The following is a 20530-nucleotide window of genomic DNA, read 5'->3' as shown; positions in this document are numbered from 1 at the left end:
AGATACCATACAAAATACCTATGAAAATTATTGAACGTGTAGTGGATAACCGTTATACAGGGGATGGAACTGTCCACCCTGGAGATCATTTACTGTTCTTGCATGAATTATGCGATTTATTCAAGTGTGCAGGTATTGCTATGGATGAAGTGAGGAAGAAACTATTCTCTATATCGTTGTCTGGTAAAGCGGCGCATTGGTATAAATTACTGGATAATGGGGATTCTCTTGAATGGAATGATATTGTGCCCCGGTTTTATTCTAAGTTCTACCCTCCAAGTGAAATTCACAAGGATCGGAACCGCATATATAATTTTTGGCCTCATGATGGAGAGAGTATTGCCCAAGCGTGGGGGAGATTGAAGTCTTTAATGCTCAAATGCCCCATTCATGAGCTTCCTGGTAATGTTATTATTGATAATTTCTATGCAAGACTTTCTTTTGAAGACAAGACCTTCTTTGGATACTTCTTGTTCTGGATCATTCACGCGCAACAAGGAAGAGTTTAAAAGGGACCTTCTTAATCGGATCCAGGAAAATACTGAAGGATGGGAGAACGACAAAGATAGAGAATCAGGTATAAATTATGATTATAAATGCATTGAAGCTTTTATGGATACTGATAAATTTCGTAATATGAGTGCTACTTATGGTCTTAATTCTCAAGTTGCTGCAAATCTTTATAAAGCTTTTGCCTCTCATTATGAATTGCCTAAGAAGAATTTTGATAAGTATCATGAACCGTATAAAGATAAAATTGATCCATCTATTAATAAATGTGTTGTAGTTGAAACTGTTGATCATGTTATTCCTGAAGCTTATATTGAAAAAACTCCTTTCCCTGCTAAAATGAAGGAGTACTCTGTTATAAATAGTGCGGTTCATAAAAGTGAAAAGAAACCTATAGAACCTGAAGAACAAATAAAAGTTGAACCTGCTGTTGCAATTGTTAAAGATCTTGTGACTGAAAATGTGGAGGATGGTCATATTATTTTCTGTGAAGATGCTTCTAATATTGTTTCACATCCTAATAAGTCCAAGCAAGCTAGTGTTCCTATGCTATCTGTTAGAATTGGTGATCATTGTTATTATAGTTTATGTGATATTGGTGCAAGTATTAGTGCTATTCCTTATGAGCTTTACACGGATATTATGCACGAAATTGGTTCTTGTGAACTTGAAGATATTGATGTGGTTATTCGGCTGACTAATAGAGAAACTATTTCTCCAATTGGTATTGTTCGAGATGTGGAAGTTCTATGCGGTAAGATTAAATATCCTGCTGACTTTTTGGTACTTGGTTCTGCTGCTAGTAAATATTGTCCTATCATTTTTGGTAGACCTTTTCTAAATACTTGTGGAGCTATTGTAGGTTGCAAGAAAGAGAAAATTTTGACTAAATTTGCTGGTGAATCTTATGAGTTTAACTTCTCTAAATTTACCAAAACTCCTTATAAAGCTGATTTGCCTAATAATGATTTTAAAGTTGAACAGTGTGCATCTATTGTTCTTGCTCCTAATAATCCTTTGCAGCAACATTTGGAGAATAGTGAGAGTGAAGTTTTTAGGGAAGAAAGAGATGAGCTTGATGAAATTTTCCTTCGTCAACCTATTCTTAAGCATGATTTACCGGTGGAAGATCTGGATACAACACCGCCACCAAAGGAAGATCCTGTCTTTGATTTAAAACCATTGCCTGATAATCTTAAATATGCTCATATTGATGATAAGAAAATATATCCTGTTATTATTAGTTCTAAGCTTTCAGAGTTTGAAGAAGAAAGGCTATTGGAAATACTGAAGAAGCACCGAGGAGCTATTGGCTACACTCTTGATGACTTGAAGGGGATTTCTCCCTCTATTTGCCAACACGCCATTAATATGGAAGATGATGCGAAGCCTGTTGTTGAACCTCAGGGTCGTCTAATTCCTAAGATGAAGGATGTGGTAAGAAATGAGGTATTAAGACTTCTTGAAGCTGGTATTATATATCCTATTGCTCATAGTAGATGGGTTAGTCCTGTGCATTGTGCTCCTAAGAAAGGAGGAATGACTGTTGTGCCCAATGATAATGATGAGCTCATACCTCAAAGAGTAGTTGTAGGGTATAGAATGTGCATTGATTATCGTAAAGTTAATAAGGTTACTAAAAAAGATCATTACCCTTTGCCTTTTATTGATCAAATGTTAGAAAGGTTATCTAAAAATACTCATTTTTGCTTTCTTGATGGTTATTCTGGGTTTTCACAAATTGCTGTTAAAACTAAGGATCAAGAGAAAACCACTTTCACTTGTCCCTATAGAACTTATGCTTATAGACGTATGCCTTTTGGTTTATGTAATGCTCCTGCTACTTTTCAAAGATGCATGTCTGCTATTTTTCATGGCTTTTGCGAGAGTATTGTAGAGGTATTCATGGATGATTTTTCTGTCTATGGGAATTCTTTTGATAATTGCTTGCGGAACCTTGATAAAGTTTTGCAGAGATGTGAAGAAACTAACCTTGTTCTTAATTGGGAGAAATGCCACTTTATGGTTAATGAAGGAATTGTATTGGGACATAAAATTTCCGAGAGAGGTATTGAAGTTGATAGAGCTAAAGTTGAAGCAATTGAGAAGATGCCCTATCCTAGGGATGTTAAAGGTATTCGTAGTGTTCTTGGTCATGCTTGGTTTTATAGGAGGTTTATTAAAGATTTCTCCAAGATTTCAAAGCCTCTTACTAATCTTCTTCAAAAAGATGTACCTTTTGTTTTTGATGATGATTGTAAGGAAGCTTTTGAAACTCTAAAGAAAGCCTTAACAACTGCTCCTATAGTTGAACCTTCTGATTGGAATTTACCATTTGAAATTATGTGTGATGCTAGTGATTTTGTTGTAGGCGCTGTTCTTGGACAGCGAGTAAATAAGAAATTGAATGTTATTCATTATGCTAGTAAAACTCTTGATGCTGCTCAAAGAAATTATGCTACTACTGAAAAGGAATTGTTAGCTGTAGTCTTTGCTTGTGATAAGTTTAGATCTTATATTATTGATTCGAAAGTTACTATTCATACTGATCATGCTGCAATCAGATACCTTATGCAAAAGAAAGATGCTAAGCCAAGGCTTATTAGATGGGTACTTCTGTTGCAAGAATTTGATTTACATATTGTAGATAGGAAAGGTGCTGATAATCCTGTTGCTGATAATTTGTCTAGATTGGAAAATATTGCTTATGATCATGTTCCTGTTAATGATAGTTTTCCAAATGAACAATTGACTGTAATAAAGGTGAGCTCGCGAGACAGTCCTTGGTATGCTGATTATGCTAACTTTATTGTTTCCAAGTACTTGCCTCCAACCTTTTCAGCTCAGCAAAGGAGGAAATTCTTTTATGACTTGAAGCATTATTTCTGGGATGACCCACACTTATATAAAGAAGGAGTGGATGGTATTCTGCGAAGATGTGTTCCCGAATATGAACAACAAGAGATATTGAGTAAATGTCATGGTAGTGTTTATGGAGGACATCACGCCGGAGATAGAACCGTGCAAAAGGTTCTACAATCAGGTTTTTATTGGCCGACTCTCTTCAAAGATGCAAGAAAGTTTATTTTATCTTGTGATGAATGTCAAAGGGTTGGTAATATCTCCAGACGCAATGAAATGCCTATGAATTATACTCTTGTTATTGAACCGTTCGATTGTTGGGGATTTGACTTCATGGGACCTTTTCCCTCTTCAGAAGGTAACACTCATATACTTGTTGCTGTTGATTATGTTACTAAATGGGTGGAAGCCATACCTACAAAAAGTGTTGATGGTGAGACCTCTTTAAGAATGCTTTTAGATATTATTTTTCCTAGATTTGGAGTTCCTAGATATATTATGACTGATGGAGGTTCTCATTTTATTCATGGTGGTTTTAGAAAAACTCTTGCTAAATATGGTATTAATCATAGAATTGCTTCCGCTTATCATCCTCAAACTAGCGGGCAAGTAGAACTATCAAATAGAGAGATTAAATCTATCTTGGAAAAGACTGTTAATAAAACTAGAAAGAATTGGGCTAGTAAATTGAAGGATGCACTATGGGCTTATAGAACTGCTTATAAAAATCCCATGGGAATGTCACCTTATAAAATGGTTTATGGGAAAGCTTGTCATTTACCTTTAGAACTAGAGCACAAAGCTTATTGGGCAGTTAGAGAATTAAATAAAGATCCTAAACTTGCCGGTAATAAGAGGTTGTTGCAATTGAGTTCTCTAGATGAATGGAGAAGTGAAGCTTATGAAAATGCTAAACTCTTTAAAGAGAAAGTTAAAAAATGGCATGATAGAAGGATTATCAAAAGAGAATTTAATATTGGGGATAAAGTCCTATTGTATCGGTCTCGTCTCAGATTCTTTGCAGGGAAATTACTCTCGAAATGGGAAGGACCATATGTTGTTGAGGAGGTGTATCGTTCAGGAGCAATTAAAATTAGCTCTCTCGAAGGCAATGCCACGCAAGTGGTGAATGGACAAAGACTCAAGCATTATATCTCAGGTGATTCTTATAATGTATATGTTGATATTATTCGAGTGGAAACACCGGAGGCCTTCATCAAAGGACAAATTGACAGTCCGCCAGAACTCGACTTTGAATAGGTAACAGTACTGGTAATGAAAAGTTCGCGATTTACTTTCCGAACAATGTTTTTGCTGTTTTTGGAAAATATGAAAAATTACGAGATCGAAACGGAGTGGAGGAGACGCACGAGGGCGTGCCCTCATAGGCCGGCTCGGGCCCCAGCCAGGCCGCGCCGCCCTATGAGCTGGCCGCCTCGTCGCCTCTTTCCGACTCTGGTTCGACCTGGTACTTTCCTTTTGTCGTGAAAATTTTTGCTATATAATCCCCCGGACCCCTGGAGGTCCGTATATCGTTTTCTCGACGTGTTTTGTTTCGAGCTGTTTCTGCCAGGATTTGCTTCGGATCTAGAGCCATCATGTCTTCGTCGGAAACCCCGAATGACAGCTACTGCAAGGACGTTGACAACTTGTACATGGAGGAGCTGAGGATGCACCCCAAGGAGTTGCTACTCGTTGAGGGAGAACTGCAGATCAAGGATGTTCAGGGTCCTAAAGGAGAAGGAAGCTTGGAAGACAGGATGGAGAAGCTAGAACAGGAGGTCTTCAAATACAAGAAGATGGCTGAGCGTGAGGTGGATATCTTACACAAGATTGTGTCTGAACTCATTGCTGAACACGAGAAGGAAACTGCAAAGCTATGGGGCGACATCCTCTCACTTCACGAAACCACCAACAAACTCCAAGCTCAACTCTATGACGTTCAGAATCGAATCGTGAGTATGAAAACAGGTTTAAACACATAAGCCATGCTGCTAGTTTCAGGATTCCCGAGACCAAGATGTCGTTTGTTGATGGAGAGCCTCTTCCTTGGAAGTCTGATGACGGGAATTCATCACCACCATCGCCGAAGGAGTAATTCATCATCGGTATTGGCATCCCCTTGGTTTGTTCCAAGCTTGGGGGAGTGCCGCGGTATCACATCATCACTACCTTTTTACTTTTACTGTCAAGTAGTGCCATATCATGAGTAGGGAAGTTATCATATAAGATGGGTTGCAGTTTGGAAGTATCTCTCCTTTAGTTAGTTGTCTATGTATCCCTTGGTGTGAGTTATCGTTATGGAATATTAATGAGAAGTCTTATCATTTACATATTGCACATCTTATTTTAGTTTGCAATCTCTATTATATGATTTATCTTGTTGTTAGTATTGGTATCACTTTGGGAGCATTGAATAAATCTATTTGGTTTTGGCAAACTTAGCATTGGTCAATAGCAACAACACTTTGAGGTTTAAGTAGAAAAGAGAAATACATGTAGTTGTTTCATTGTCTTTCTTTCTTGTTAGCTCATAGCTTATTATTCTGAAGTTAAAATTGTTTGTGCTTACAAGGAAGATGCATGATTGTTTCTATCACATGTATATTTGTTTGTTTCCCTCGACTCTTATGCTTGCTAATTAACCTTGCTAGCCAAAGACCTGTACTGAGAGGGAATACTTCTCGTGCATCCAAACCTTAACCCAAACCTATGTCATTTGTGTCCACCATAACTACCTACTACATGGTATTTTCTGCCATTCCAAGTAAATACTTCGTGTGCTACCTTTAAATAATTCAAAATTTACTGTCTCTTATTTGTGTCAATGTTTTATAGCTCATGAGGAAGTATGTGGTGTTTTATCTTTCAATCTTGTTGGGCAACTTTCACCAATGGACTAGTGGCTTCATCCGCTTATCCAATAATTTTGCAAAAAGAGCTGGCAATGGGATTCCCAGTCCCAAATTAATTAATCTAAATAGACACTCCTCCATGGTATGTGATTGATGGACGGCACCCGAAGGATTCGGTTAGCCATGGCTTGTGTAAGCAAAGGTTGGGGGGAGTGTCATCATAATAAAACTAAAATAAAAAGGCACTCTTTCATGGTATGAGATTGTTGGCAGGCACCCGAGGATTCGGTTAGCCATGGTTTGTGAAAGAAAGGTTGGAAGGAGTGCCACACAAAATAAAAATAAAATGGGAGCCGCTCTTTGAAGCTTTGTCTGGCAAGGGGGTTAGAGTACCCGCTACCAGTCGTTGACAACAACAAACACCTCTCAAAATGTTACTTTCATTCTCTTTATATGATTTCAAAACTGAAAAAGCTCTAGCACATGATTTAATCCCTGCTTCCCTCTGTGAAGGGCCTGTCTTTTACTTTATAATTGAGTCAGTAAACCTATTTCCCTCCATCTTAAGCAAGCATTTGAGTAGTTGTGATCAAACCATTATATTGTGATTTGCTTCATCATGTCTTTTATTCTTCCTTGTTTAGTACACGTTTTATCTAAATGAATATAGCTTTGTAAGTTAGCAATGATCATGAAGAGACTATTATGATTGAGTATGCAAGTTGTGCCATATAAACTTTAATATGAGAGCGCTGCTCGATAGATAAGTATAACCTGTTAATTGTTCTCTGACCAAGAACGAAGTTTGCCATCACCAACTATGATTTCTTATGCACCTTTATCTGTGATTACCTTATACTTGTTTCAAGTTGAGTTATATGAGGAAGTTGTTTACTAGAATGTCTTGTGTGAATGAATATGATACTTCTTGTCCGTATTTTATTTATCGACTCTTCACTCCATAAACATGTGGTCCTGTTTACCGAGTTCAGTCTCGCTTGGGGACAAGCGAAGTCTAAGCTTGGAGGGAGTTGATACGTCCAATTTGCATCACTATTTTATATCATAATTTGCTGTTATTCATTGATATATTTCATATTTGTACATAATACTTATGTTATTTCATCTATTTTGCATGTTTCATGATTATTGGAGGATCGAGCACCGGAGCCATGATTCTGCTGGAAAAAGCGCCGTCAGAATGCAATATTTCGGAAGATCAACAGTTGATGGAAATTATATCAAAAATCCTATTTTACCAGATGACGAAGTGAGCCAGAAGGGGGACCCGAGGTGGGCCCACCCCATAGGCCGGCGCGGCCCAAGGCCTGGCCGCGCCGCCCTGTGAGGAGGGGGCCCACAGCCCCCTCTCGCCTCCTTTTCTTCGCGTACGCCTTTGTCCCGAAAACCTAAGCTCTAGAGGGTACCTCGCGAAGAGTTACAGCCGCCTCTGCGGGGTGGAGAACACCAGAGAGAAAAGAGCTCTCCGGCGGGCTGAGATCCGCCGGGGAAATTCCCTCCCGGAGGGGGAAATCGACGTCATCGTCACCGCCATCAAGTTGGACATCATCTCCATCACCATCATCACCATCTTCATCATCATCACCGCCGTCTCCACCGCTGCACATCGTCACCGCTGTAGCAATTTGGGTTTGATCTTGATTGTTTGATAGGGGAAACTCTCCCGGTATTGATTTCTACTTGTTATTGATGCTATTGAGTGAAACCGTTGAATCAAGGTTTATGTTCAGATTGTTATTCATCATCGTATCACCTCTGATCATGTTCCATATGATGTTTCGTGAGTAGTTCGTTAAGTTATTGAGGACATGGGTGAAGTCTAAATGTTAGTAGTAAAGTATGGTTGAGTAATATTCAATGTTATGATATTTAAGTTGTGGTGTTATTCTTCTAGTGGTGTCGTGTGAACGTCGACTACACGACACTTCACCTTTATGGGCCTAGGGGAATGCATCTTGTACTCGTTTGCCAATTGCGGGGTTGCCGGAGTGACAGAAACCTAAACCCCCATTGGTATATCGATGCAGGAGGGATAGCAGGATCTCAGAGTTTAAGGCTGTGCTTAGATTTATCTTAATTACTTTTTTGTAGTTGCGGATGCTTGCAATGGGTATAATCACAAGTATGTATTAGTCCTAGGAAGGGCGGTACATTAGCATAGGTTCACCCACACAACACTTATCTATACCTATCTAATAATAAAGAAAATATGGCTTCTTGTTGGTCCGTCTATTTTTACCCCTGGTTTTCAGTGAAATTACTCCACCTGCCACCGCCAAGTCAATAACGATTCGTCCGTACGTGAGTCAAGGCCACGCCTCTTAGCTTCCCTGGTTCGCAACTTTCATGGTCAGCGCAGAGAAAATCCCGGATCAGAGTCGACTCCACTTCGCCCGTTCGTTTCATCAATAAAAAGGACTCCGTCCCAGCTTTGGCTGCATCGGAAGCGGCGGCGTGGAACATCGAGTTTGAGGCTGCATCACCAGAGGGTGGATCATGTCCCGGAGTTTAGGCGCCGCCCGGAACGGATGAGGTGGGGGCCGGAGAGAGACAGCGGGCACATCACGAGTGTTACAGGAGCAGCGCCAGAGCAGCGCCAGGGGCGATTGTTGGTGGAGGTGTCGAAATCAGGCGACAGATTGAGGAATCGTTTTTCTTTCTCACCCTGATCATGAGCGAACTCGAGTTCCCTGGAACGCTGCCCTTGATGGTGTTGCGCCCTTCCTGGGTGAATTTAGCTGCCGTAGAGAACGGAAACCACCACGATGAGCTCGATACTGCGACCTCTGTCGGTGCTCCTTAGTAGACCCGACGGGTGGCTCTGCTCCACGGCCCGAATCGACCGGGCGAGAAAGAATGAGGAGCGGATTCTGTTGCCACTGAGGGCGCCCAGCTTCCGCGCATAGACGGAGTAAGGTTTGGCTGCGTCCGTGGATGTAGAGGGGCTGAGCATGCAGCAACAGCTGGCGCCCAACCGAGAGATGAAGGGGATGAGAGAGGTAGCGGCCACAGCAGGAGTGAGACAGGAGCGTCGCCGGCGGCGGATATTGCTGGTGGAGGTTTCCGTAATCAAGTGATGGATTTGGGGATTGAAAATTAAGAGAGACTGGAACGGGCACGGGGCTGGTTCTAGGCCTCTAGCTACGCGACTGTTGTGTTGGATGTGACGGCCCTTCTGCTGCTTTACTTTTTTCAGAAAACAAATAACACTCTGCGTGCTATTTTTCTACAAAAAGCATACGCTCATATTGTGAGCTACTGAATACCAGAGATTGGAAAGTTAAGATTGATGACGACCGACATAGCACCTCACACAAAGAAAAATAGCTTAATAGTGCACATGGTTTGATCCATGGTAGATAAGTGGGGGAGGTTTGCTGCAGTATATTCACTAATTATCATCTGGTTAGAGGTAGAGGATTATGGGAATACGCTGAGATACATTCTTGCCAGTTAACTGTCACTGTAGATGCACATTAAGTTATTGCATCACTACTAAAAAAATTCATGCCTTCTAAATGAATCCATAGAGTTGTTGCATCGCTACAAAAAAAATCGTGCATTCTAAATGAACAGGCAGCAACACACGTGTATATTTGTGTGCTTTCATTTCGTCAGAATTGAGCTGGAATTTTCCATGTAATAATTCTTTAGCAATTTGATTATATTTGGTGTTTTATTTTCAACATCTTCTATTCGATCAATATCTCACTCAATCTTGCTGATGTTTGTTCTGGTACAAGCTATTTGCATTGAAACTGTATTTGAATTTAGGTAGCCATATCCCAGCATAATATTTTAATGAACCACCACAATGAATTTCTTTAGGAGATTCATATATTTTATATTATTATAATATATATATTATATTATTATAAAATATATGAAAACTAGCTAAAATAAAGGTGACTGAGAGTTATGGACATTGTGTGTTACAAAAAATATTCTCAAATAAGCAATTTAGGTGATTGAAATTTATGGACACCGTTAGACACTCCCAAATTAACAAAAGCCATATTCTCAAATATTTTTTTATAGAAGTTGCGTGTAGAAGTAAACCCGCGGTAACGCGCGGGCATATTTCCTAGTCAAAACAATGAAGATTAATTAGCCGTATGTAGCGAAAGCACTAGACTAAAATCCCGTGTGTCCTCGAGAACGTTTGGTCATTATAAGTAAACAAACCGGCTTGTACTTTGTGCTAAAAAGGATTGGGCCACTCGCTGCAATTGTTACTCTCGCACTTTACTTACTCGTACTTTATTCACCTGTTACATCAAAACTCCCTGAATACTTGTCTGTGAGCATTTACAGTGAATCCTTCATCGAAACTGCTTGTCAACACCTTCTGCTCCTCGTTGGGATCGACATTCTTACTTATCAAAGATACTACGATACACCCCCTATACTTGTGGGTCATCAGTCGGCTTCCAAGGCGGGCACTAACGACCGACCAAGGATAAAGAGTCCCGCTTTATGAGTACAGTACATAATATAAACACCCGAAGGCAACAGGAAGTAAATCGTGCATCGTGCATATGAGCAAATAAAACCAAGGTTGTGGCTCCCAATAAACAGACTCGATGAAAGGTAGTGGGTGATGGGGCTCCCATTCCCCCACGTACGGGTAGAGCGCTCAATCTCGGAACAGATAATAAAAACTCGGGTCCTAGGGGACATTAGCAAGTCAAAGTTCCGATGCTTTCGCAAAGGGGCTCACAGATGCCTCTGCTTACAATTTTAGTTGTTAACAATTAAGTAAAGCATGTGTATCTCCAACAACTGATATAGCATGTGATAACCTCCCAACAACCCAACATATCCCGATAAGATAACAGCAACGGTAACGAGATAAAACAACACTAGCATGCACTACGACTCGCAAGGCAGACCCGATAACCAAACAATAGCTGTAGGTGGTTGGTGGAGTAAATATAGGCTGCTTGAGGTAACAAGTGGAAGGGACACGTGACAAGAACGTAACTTAAGGATAGCATGAGGGAGAAGGCAAAATAAAATAGGTGAGCGACTTCTGCCGAGGCAGAAGTATAGGGGAAATGCTTGCCTGTTAAAGTTTGCCGAGGAACATCCGGAGAACTTGTCGTATCTCACATCACCACTTCGCGATCCTATCCGGGAAGAAGCAAATGCTGGACAAGCAACGTATGCAAGTCTTACTACTACGGATAAAGAAGATCCAGCATGATCAAGATGATATGCATGACATGGCAAACATGATGCGATGCAACTTATCCATATTAATCAGAGTCGGAACCCCGGACAAGCAAATTAGGTTGGAGTTGCATTTCTACCGACAAAATTAAGTGTTGATTAGCATGACATATCATGGCAGGGGTGAGCTACTTCAATATTAAACGGAGCGGGGAAATCTTAGGTGAATATCCGAAATACTCCGCATATATGTTAGGTGGTATGCACGAACTATCAACGCGCGACATGATGCGAGATGCAAAGGGGCATATGGATGGCATATTCATGATCCTTGCATTTTTCTGATCAACTTTCATATATAAACATTTCATTCCAAGTTACGGATTTAAAGATATGATTTTAGCAAGGTTTACATATTTTCAGCATTTTTCAGAAAACAGAGAAAAGGAGGAAAACGTTTTATACCGGAACTGGGATAGCCACGAGGGTACTGGCGGAGTCCGAAAGTGGGCTGTTCTTGGCCAGGCGGAAGCTGCTGACATAGTAGGGGACCGCGGGTTAGGAAAGCAAAAGATGCAGGGGCCTCGTTGCAAAACTGACGGATCTGGATCTGGAGGGGTTTTCTCACCAGAGAGAGAGTTACCCGGGTGAATGACAGGTGGGGCCCGGGCGGCGAGGTGGATGCCACGCTGGCGAAGCATGCGGGGCGCACGGAAGATGCTCGATGCCTTGCGCGTTCCAGAGAACGTGGTCACCACGGCAGACGCGGATGCGCGCGGGCGAACGGGGGCGTCCCAGGAGGCGAGTGTGGGTGCGTTGGAACCGCCTCGACGAGGTGAACCTGAAGGTGGCGGCGCGCCGTCTTGGGGACCACCGGAGGGGCGCCGGCGGCGAGGATCTGTGAAGGTTGGCGACGGGTCAACGTCGGTGAGACGAACCAGGAAGGGGTGGGGTAGAAGGAGGGATCCAGGAGGGAGAGGGAAGTACCAGGAACGCGCTAGTGAGGTCAATGTTGCGAGGGAGGGATCGTGGTGCCTCAACCCTATACTTTCCGAACACTTAATGTCACCTTTATAACAACCCATTTACGCAGTAGTGTTTGGTGTCATCAAAGCATCCATCCGGTGTAGGTGATTAACATGATCTCATGGTCGAATGATTAAGTTACTATGCATATTAAATCTTAAAGCACAAAGAACTAAATGACTTGATCATATGCTACGCTTACTATGGGTGTATGTCCATCACATCATTCACCTAATGATATGACCTTGTTATTAATAACATTTAATGTCATGATCATGAAACTATGATCATCTATTAATCAACAAGCTAGTTTAACAAGAGACTTACTAGGTACTCTTTTATGTTTACAAAAAACACATGTATTAATGTTTCCGGTTAATACAATTATAGCATGGGATGCTAACATTTATCATAAACACAAATATATAATAATAACTACTTTATTATTGACTCTTGGGCATATCTCCAACAAGGGCCTGTCGAGGGACAACGCAAATTAGAGTTAGAAACCTAGAATCCTTGCCTCTTAGCGAGACAACCACCATAACCTATCGGCTACCCCATTGTAACCCGATATACTCGATAATCAAGATCAGGCAAGCGGGAAGTAAGGGTTTTACCTCATCGGGGTCCCCGAACCTGGGTAAATCTTTCTCCCCGTTTGTTTGGTATCCGATGTCTCGTGCTAGCCTGCATGATTCCGTCAACCCTAAGCTCCTCATGGTGGGCATTGCCGGAGAGCACCCTCATCACTGTATATTCTCAACTAGAATAATAAACAGAAATAAACATTGCGCTGTAGTCAAGCTGCAAAACCACAACTTCCTACCACTGCCGTTAGGTATAGATTTAGAGTATAGATCTGGGGCTAAATTATTAGTTGAATTTTATATAGTCTATATTTATCTATAAATTCCACGTTTTTAGTTTGACAGTCTTATGCTCTAGAAACCTCTGTCTCAAGTTATTTGTGCAGATGCGATCGTTGATATCTATATCTCTTATAAAGCAAAACCCCACTAGAGGGTCATTTAAGTTGTCTATCTCAACATGCAAACTATCCACATCATCCATTTTATTAGCCATCCAATTGTTCATATCATCCCCCACTAACATTCATTAATACTCTACATAAAAGCCACATCATCTATTTTTTAGCCATCCAATTATCCACATCATCAACTTTTAGCCGCCAACTACATAACCATTTCAAATCAGTTTTTTTTAAGTTAGCCTCTTGACTATTTACGCCAATTGAATCATGCATGTTCCTACAAATAACATCATATTCCTATCAACTTATATCCTTTTGTTTTTTACAAAATAGAGTTATCGGAGAAATTCCCGATGCAACGCGCGGGGTATCCTTCTAGTTTTAGTGATAGCTTAGAAAATGATGGGTTCTGTGTAATAGAGTAGCATTGATTAGTTGTACATTTATGGTGGAATCCATATTTTGAACATCCCAAAACAAATACAAACAACTTTTGGACAAAATAAGTTTTAGTGTGGCCCTACAAATGTCTTTATAAGGTAACTAGTTGAACATTACTATCATCGCCGACCTTACTATAAATGAGCGTGTAATATTATTCGAAATAGTGTGTTGAATGACATATATCAAGACAAACAATGTAAATATAATGATAGAATGTGTTAACCAGAAGTAAAAAGTGTTTAATATAAATGGTTAGGTTAGATAATCACTTGATATCTCGTGGTGCTGACCGCAGTCAAGCAATCGGCGGCACTAAAAACATTTGTTGATGGTAACATAAAACGAACGGCGTTCCTTCGAGATAGAGGTTGAAATGTGTATACTCATGTGTTTGACAACATAATAGTCAGAAGAAGTATCATCTTTGTTGTTGTGGGACCACTACAAGAAGAACCCTCTTATAGCTATATATGATTTGCAGCGACTTAAGTATGCGTTGTAAAGTTCAATGGTAGATACTCATATAGGTGTAGCGAGAGTATCCGTTCTCCCTTGGCCTGGAAAGTGTAGAGGCCGGTCTGGTTGCACATTCCTGTGGCGCACCTGGACCATATGCGTCACAGAACTTCTTATTTCTGTGGTGCACTATCTCCAGTGCGCCACAAAATACCTTAATTCTGTGGCGCACGGGCCGGTGCGCCACAGAAACCTTATTTTTGTGGTGAAGTTTCTGTGGCGCACCACCCATGCGCCACAGAATCCATTTTTGGTGCGCCACTGATGAGGCTTTTCCTACTAGTGAAGGTGAACGGGCAAATAACAAGACATATTTTTTCAGGTGCAACTATTTGGCATAAATCATATCAATTTAATCATATCAATTTGGAGCATAAGGTTTCTAATCACGTGGTAGAAATCTATAAACAAATTGCCCATAATCTCATTAAGAAAGTGAGAAACAGTAAATTAATAAAAATCAACCCGTAGCAACGCACTACTTTTTTTCCTAGACTCATTAAGAAACCAAGAAACGGGAAATTTAAATGCTGCAAAACTGTTGGGAGAAATCCTTCCCAAATCGACATCACTTCAGCGTATAGATTTTTGGGCTTTTTTTTTTTTTTTTGCCAAAACCAAGGTAGAAAGGTTTGTTATTTTCTTGTACAATGCATCAAGCTCCAATGAAACCTACATGAACATAAGAACTATGTTGACTGAACACAACGAAATGTATATGATGTGTGTAGTTAGCTTACACTTTTCTTAGTGGAAGTAGAATTAATTCTTTGAGAATCCCCTTCATCATTGCTTTTGGATACCCTAATAGGGCATGTGATAGACCCAAAGTTTGGTGGTGTCCAGCCCTTTTATGGAGTTTGCTAGAGATGTTCTTAGCACGGAGAAAGAAGCTAACTCCAACGGCACATAAGAATATCTGTTTTTCCAAGTGAAAAACGCGCTATAGAAAGCCGTCACAAATTATTACCACACCATAGGTCGACGTTATCTCTGCTACACCACACTTTGGTCAATAAACTATGTTATATAAGACACAGATGATTTGTTTTACGACAGATATACCGGTCAACCAAATGTGCAATTCGTCCTCTAAAGAAATGTGCTATTCATTCTGGTTTATTTTTCTCATGCAATATTTCAAAGCTTTCCTGGAACTAATGGTTATAACAATGCAGAAATAAGAAATACTAGATTGAAGTCTTCACAGGAGTTCTTAAAGTTTACAGGAAAGTAAAACACTTGAATATGTAATCTTGGCCCATTGGAAGTTTTCGATTTTTTTGCATGAACAATAAAGAGGGAGAAGGTTAATGGATAAAGCACACAAGACATATTTTGTCATTTCGTCATGTGTAACCACTTGGCATAAATCGTATCAATTTGGAGTGTGAGGTTTCTAGTCATCTGGTAGAAATCATATCGATGTGAGCACAAGATATGGAAAAACGAAATTACTCGTGATCTCATTAAGTGAGCCAGAACCGGGAAATTAAAATGAACTGCTGGAAAAAATCCTTCCCAAATCAATATCTGAAACCGTGCAAAGCAATTGTAAAGGCAGGGTGAAATGGGCAAGTAGAACTCATAAGTTGAGAGCAGGCTGTCGAATCGCCGCGCGGATTCTGAAATCGCATGCGAGTGCTATGCATGAACTCCCACTACCGAAGTCACATTATATGGATCCTGGAAACAAGTCAGACTAACTGAAGATCCTATTCCGAATCGTTCTGATGTAACCTACAGTGCTAAGTCTGAACTTTGGCGGAGTATGAACAGCTTCGCTATAACTGCTAACAAGTAGTATAGCTACGAACTACAGTAGTACCATGCTCCACTGAAGGCCCATTCTATAGTCGATCTTCCGAAGCTACCATTCATTGTCCCCTTCAAGCATCAGGTCCCAAAATTCGCCTTCACGACTTCATCTGTAATCATGTACAGCCTATACGAATTCCTGCCTCAATGCCCTCATCTGCACACAAAAACAATAATTTCAGAGGTAAGAACAGCAGTCAGGAACTCGTATGTCTGCACATGCAACAGTGAAATGCGATCGGGCACTAGCTTACTGCAGCTCGTCGTCGTCGTCTTGCCGCAGCGCCATCTTCGCCGTGTCCTTCCACAGCGACGCCTCCATCTCCTTGTCGAAGAGCCTCCTCTCGGCGCGCCGCAGCGCGGCCTCCAGCTCCTCGATCCGCTCCTGGTTCCGCTGGTGGAGCAGCTCGTGCAGCCTCCTCTCCAGCTCGACCGCCGACACCCCGCGGTATCTAGCAGCATCGTCATCATCGTCGTCGTCTTCATCGTGGCCGTGGTCGTCGTCTTCCGCGAATCCCTGCCGGTAGTCAGCAGCAATGTCGTCGTCGTCGTCGTCCGATGACTCCCCCGCGCCGTCGCGCTCCTCTCCCGGCGGAAAAGGCGGCGTGTCCGAGCCGTAGTGGACGTGCAGCCGCTCGAGCTCGGCGTGGAACTCCTCCTCCAGCACGTCCTCCGTCGACCTCCTCCGGCTCTGCACCTCCACCTCCACCCCCTTGCCGGAGCACGCCGCGACCTGGTGATCGCCACGACGACGATGGTTCTCGTCCGAGCGATCAGTGGCGGGCTGCGCCTCGTTCGCGTCCGTGAGGCAGCTGGACGCGGCGGAGTCGTCGAGGTTGCGGGGTCTGGACACGTCTTCAGCGTCGGCGGTGTTGGCGATGACGTGGCCCTTGAACTCCGCCAGCAGCGCCTCCATCTCGGCCCGCACCTTGGCCATCTTGCTGAACTCGTCGGACGTCTTGGCGAGGAGGAACACCAGGCCCAGCCCGACTCCGAGATCCACTGCCCGCGTCTCGCCGCCGCGGACGGCGCCGCTGCCCGAGGAGGTCGCGCACGCTGGAAATCGAGAATTATTGTTCGTTACGGGTTGGACGGCAAATTAAATTTCATCGACAGCTAGTGAAAGTGTGAACCTACCAAAATCACCGTAATCCACAATTGATTCGTACAATAATCGAAGGAACTCTGCCACGCACCTGTGTCAGCCGACAAGTCGTTGAGCTCGTCGCCCTGCTCGATCACCAGAATCTCCGCCTCAATCTCCTGCTTCTCCGGCTGCTGCGGCGGCCGTCCCTTGACGCCGCAAGCGCCGCCACACTTCCGGCCGAGCCTGGCCATCCGCGTCCACCGGAACCTGGGCAGCAGCGACCTGGCCGTCGCCACCGCCCTCGGCGTCGACGGGCCCTCGACCCCGAGCTCCTCGCCGTCGTTGAGGTAGTCGAGGATCCTCCGCCTGCTCGTCGCCCCCTCGGAACCCATCGGGACGCGCGCCGGCCGACACCGCAGGGTCTTCTCTCGAAAGCCGAGTCTTCTTCTCTCGAAACGAGGCCGGCCGAGGAGGAGCGGAACAAAGGCACAAAAGGTGTTTTCAAACGGGAGCGGGTCGCGGTCGTGTGGGGAGCTCGCGGCGGGGCCCGCGGACAGCGACTGATCTGCTGCTATTCCATCTCTTTCTTTATTATTCCCTTTGTGACAGATAGATAAACTATTGTTGTCAGATAGGGGGATGCTGATGGGATCCGACGGCATTATTGCGACTTCTTTTTTGTTCAGTTTTGTTTGAACTGTAGAGAGTAGAGACGAACGGATGAGATGAGATGATGGAGTGTGGTTTGCAGGTACGTCAGGTGTTGCGCGGTTTGATTTGAATCGTTGGCATTTTGTCTCTGTCGGCCCCTGCCTAAAGTTAGCGCTGACGGAGTAAAATTCATCAGTACTCATCCAACTAGTTGACTGAAATTTTCGGTAAATAATGGAAATGCTACTTTCTGGTTTATAATAATGTTAAAGATTTAGTACTCCTTTCGATTTATATTAGTTGTCACTAGTATGAATGTACCTACTAGAACTAAAATATGTTTTGATACAACGATATTAGTAGCAATTAATATGGAGCAAATGAAGTATTAAGTTTTCGACAATTATGAACCAGAGCGAGAGTATTGTATTTCATGGTAACTCTATATGGGTCAAAGCATCACAGAGGGTCACTAGTTCTTCAGGGTGAAAATCTAAGATCGTTGATCGGGCGACGATGGTGTTCGCGCACTGTTTCCTTTTTGGAGGCGTCGTTTTTGGAGATTCTGTATTTCAGGTGTTGTCTTGGCGGTGGATGTATTGCTGTTGTTAGGCCCGAGATACTGTAGCGGGACTTTTGTTTCTTAGTTTTCTTTTCTTTTTTTGGCTGTGTGCATCCGTAGTGCCATTAGGATGGTGCGTTGTTGCAGAGGCTGGGTGTAATTGGTATCGTTTTGATATTAATATATCCCCTTTATAAAAAAAAAGAGGGTCACTAGTTAGGATGTTGTATTTCTCAACAAGACCATTTGTGAGACATCGCACGGCCGCGACCCTCAGACGTACTGGAGGCCGAGCTCCATCGCCATGTTTCAGTTGCGCCTGGAGGCCGCGTCTGCTTCCTTTTGCTGACATTGCGAACCATGTTGGATTCTTGATTTCGGTTTGAAAAATCGATAGGAGAGGGATGGGGAAGAGATGGATCTAACACGTTGGTCCCACTATCAATTAGAGTAGCATCTAATCCGGCAGACACAAGTTCAGGGTACAAAGGTGAGTGATTTAGAGTTCAATACTCCCTCCGATTCATAATGAGTGAGTGGTTTGGCAGCTAATTTGAACTAAACCCGGATACTTGTTATGATCGGAGAGAGTATTTATTTCGTCAAACCTCTCTAGGATTTTAGAATTTAAAATTAAAGATTTTGTAGAAATTAAAATTGAACGTAATGCTTTATGTTTTTTTTAAAGATCCGCTGATATGATCTTTCCCACTTCCCAATCATCAACCTCTTCCCCGGTACAGAAATATTCTACTAACTTTTTCTTTATATATATAGCCTTACTTCGATGGTACTAGTGCAGATCAGCAGATGGCCTCCGTTGACACGCTCCCGTTCCATTTCGCTTTCACCGCCGGCCGGTTCACCGAGACCAGGTACGTACACGACGATCATACGGTACACGTATACGCGAGAGAGAGAGAGACGTCGTCAATGCAGGCAGCAGGCGAGAGGGCAGCAGCACCAAAGTTTATGAAGCAGATGCTGCCATGTCGCACGTACATACCGACATACGACGCAAGACAGGACGGAGAGTCGGAGACCGTATCTCGCCTCCCTGTTCCTGATGGATGCCGCTCATCTTATCACAGGCAAAACGCGAGCGATTAAGTTTAAGCCAGCCAGGGTTTTGTATTGCGGCGTCGGTATCCATTCCAAGGCCACCGTCTGATTCCGAAATGTTTATCTTTGTTGCCGGGAATGTATGTTGGGGCGGTTAAGCTGTAGTGGTCCGAGGCGAACCCGAGAGTCCACGCTGACGATTGACGAAGGCAGGTAGAGGAAGAAGAGGACAGCGGCGGTGGATGGGATGGGCAAACCGTTTGCCTGCCACGAGAAGAGCAAGCAAGAGGGCATGGGGGCGGAGTGTTGCGTGGTAGAAGCGCGCCGAGCCGAGGCGTCCGCGCAAGTGCTCGCAAGCAACCAGAATCCAGCGTGACAGCCCGACGGAAAATCGGCTAGTGTTTATTTTATCCGGAGTGGATAGGAACAAACTGGGCAACGCCGACGAATGGTTTGCTGAATTAGGCGTCTCTATATGGATTCCGGTGCAGTCGTTTTCGGGTTCATATAGAGAGGCGCCGACGGTTAAACACGCTTATTGACTGTAATTTAGATGATATGCACTGGTGGAAAAAAGGGCTTTGGTCGCGGTTGGCAACTGCCATTAGTCGCGGTGGCCCAACCGCGACCAAAGCAGCGCGACTAAAGGCCCCCCCCTTTAGTCGCGGTTCCTTACGAACCGCGACTAAAGGCCCGTCCACGTGGGCCGCAGCGGCGCGAGGCGGAGGACCTTTAGTCGCGGTTCTTCCGGCCAACCGCGACTAAAGGCCTCATGAGGTTTAGGGTTTTAGCCCCCCTCCCCCTAAATCTGGTTTCTTTTTAATTTGTATTGTTTTATTTCTTTTGGGTTTTAATTTTGAAGGAGTTTCACATATTCTACGGTACTGTATACATACATGCATATGAATGTACAATTTCAAACAAATACAGGACCGAGAATGGAAATCTCA

General features: G+C 43.0%; 1 protein-coding gene across 1 annotated transcript; it reads right to left on the bottom strand.

Annotated features, from left to right (window-relative positions):
* Positions 1-16042: 16042 nt before the first annotated feature.
* LOC127317453 (uncharacterized) lies at positions 16043-17763 on the bottom strand. The gene is made up of 3 exons (XM_051348010.2): positions 17415-17763; positions 16473-17274; positions 16043-16375 (listed from the first exon to the last, which is right to left on the bottom strand). Exons 1-3 carry the CDS (start codon positions 17695-17697, stop codon positions 16372-16374), a joined length of 1089 nt encoding a protein of 362 aa, XP_051203970.1. The 5' UTR covers positions 17698-17763; the 3' UTR covers positions 16043-16371.
* Between the last annotated feature and the right edge of the window lie 2767 nt (positions 17764-20530).

The sequence above is a fragment of the Lolium perenne genome, chromosome 7 (assembly GCF_019359855.2).
Source record: "Lolium perenne isolate Kyuss_39 chromosome 7, Kyuss_2.0, whole genome shotgun sequence".
Classification (NCBI taxonomy): domain Eukaryota; kingdom Viridiplantae; phylum Streptophyta; class Magnoliopsida; order Poales; family Poaceae; genus Lolium; species Lolium perenne.
The sequence above is the reverse complement of the archived record's forward strand: the minus strand, read 5'-3'. Positions and strand labels throughout refer to the sequence as shown.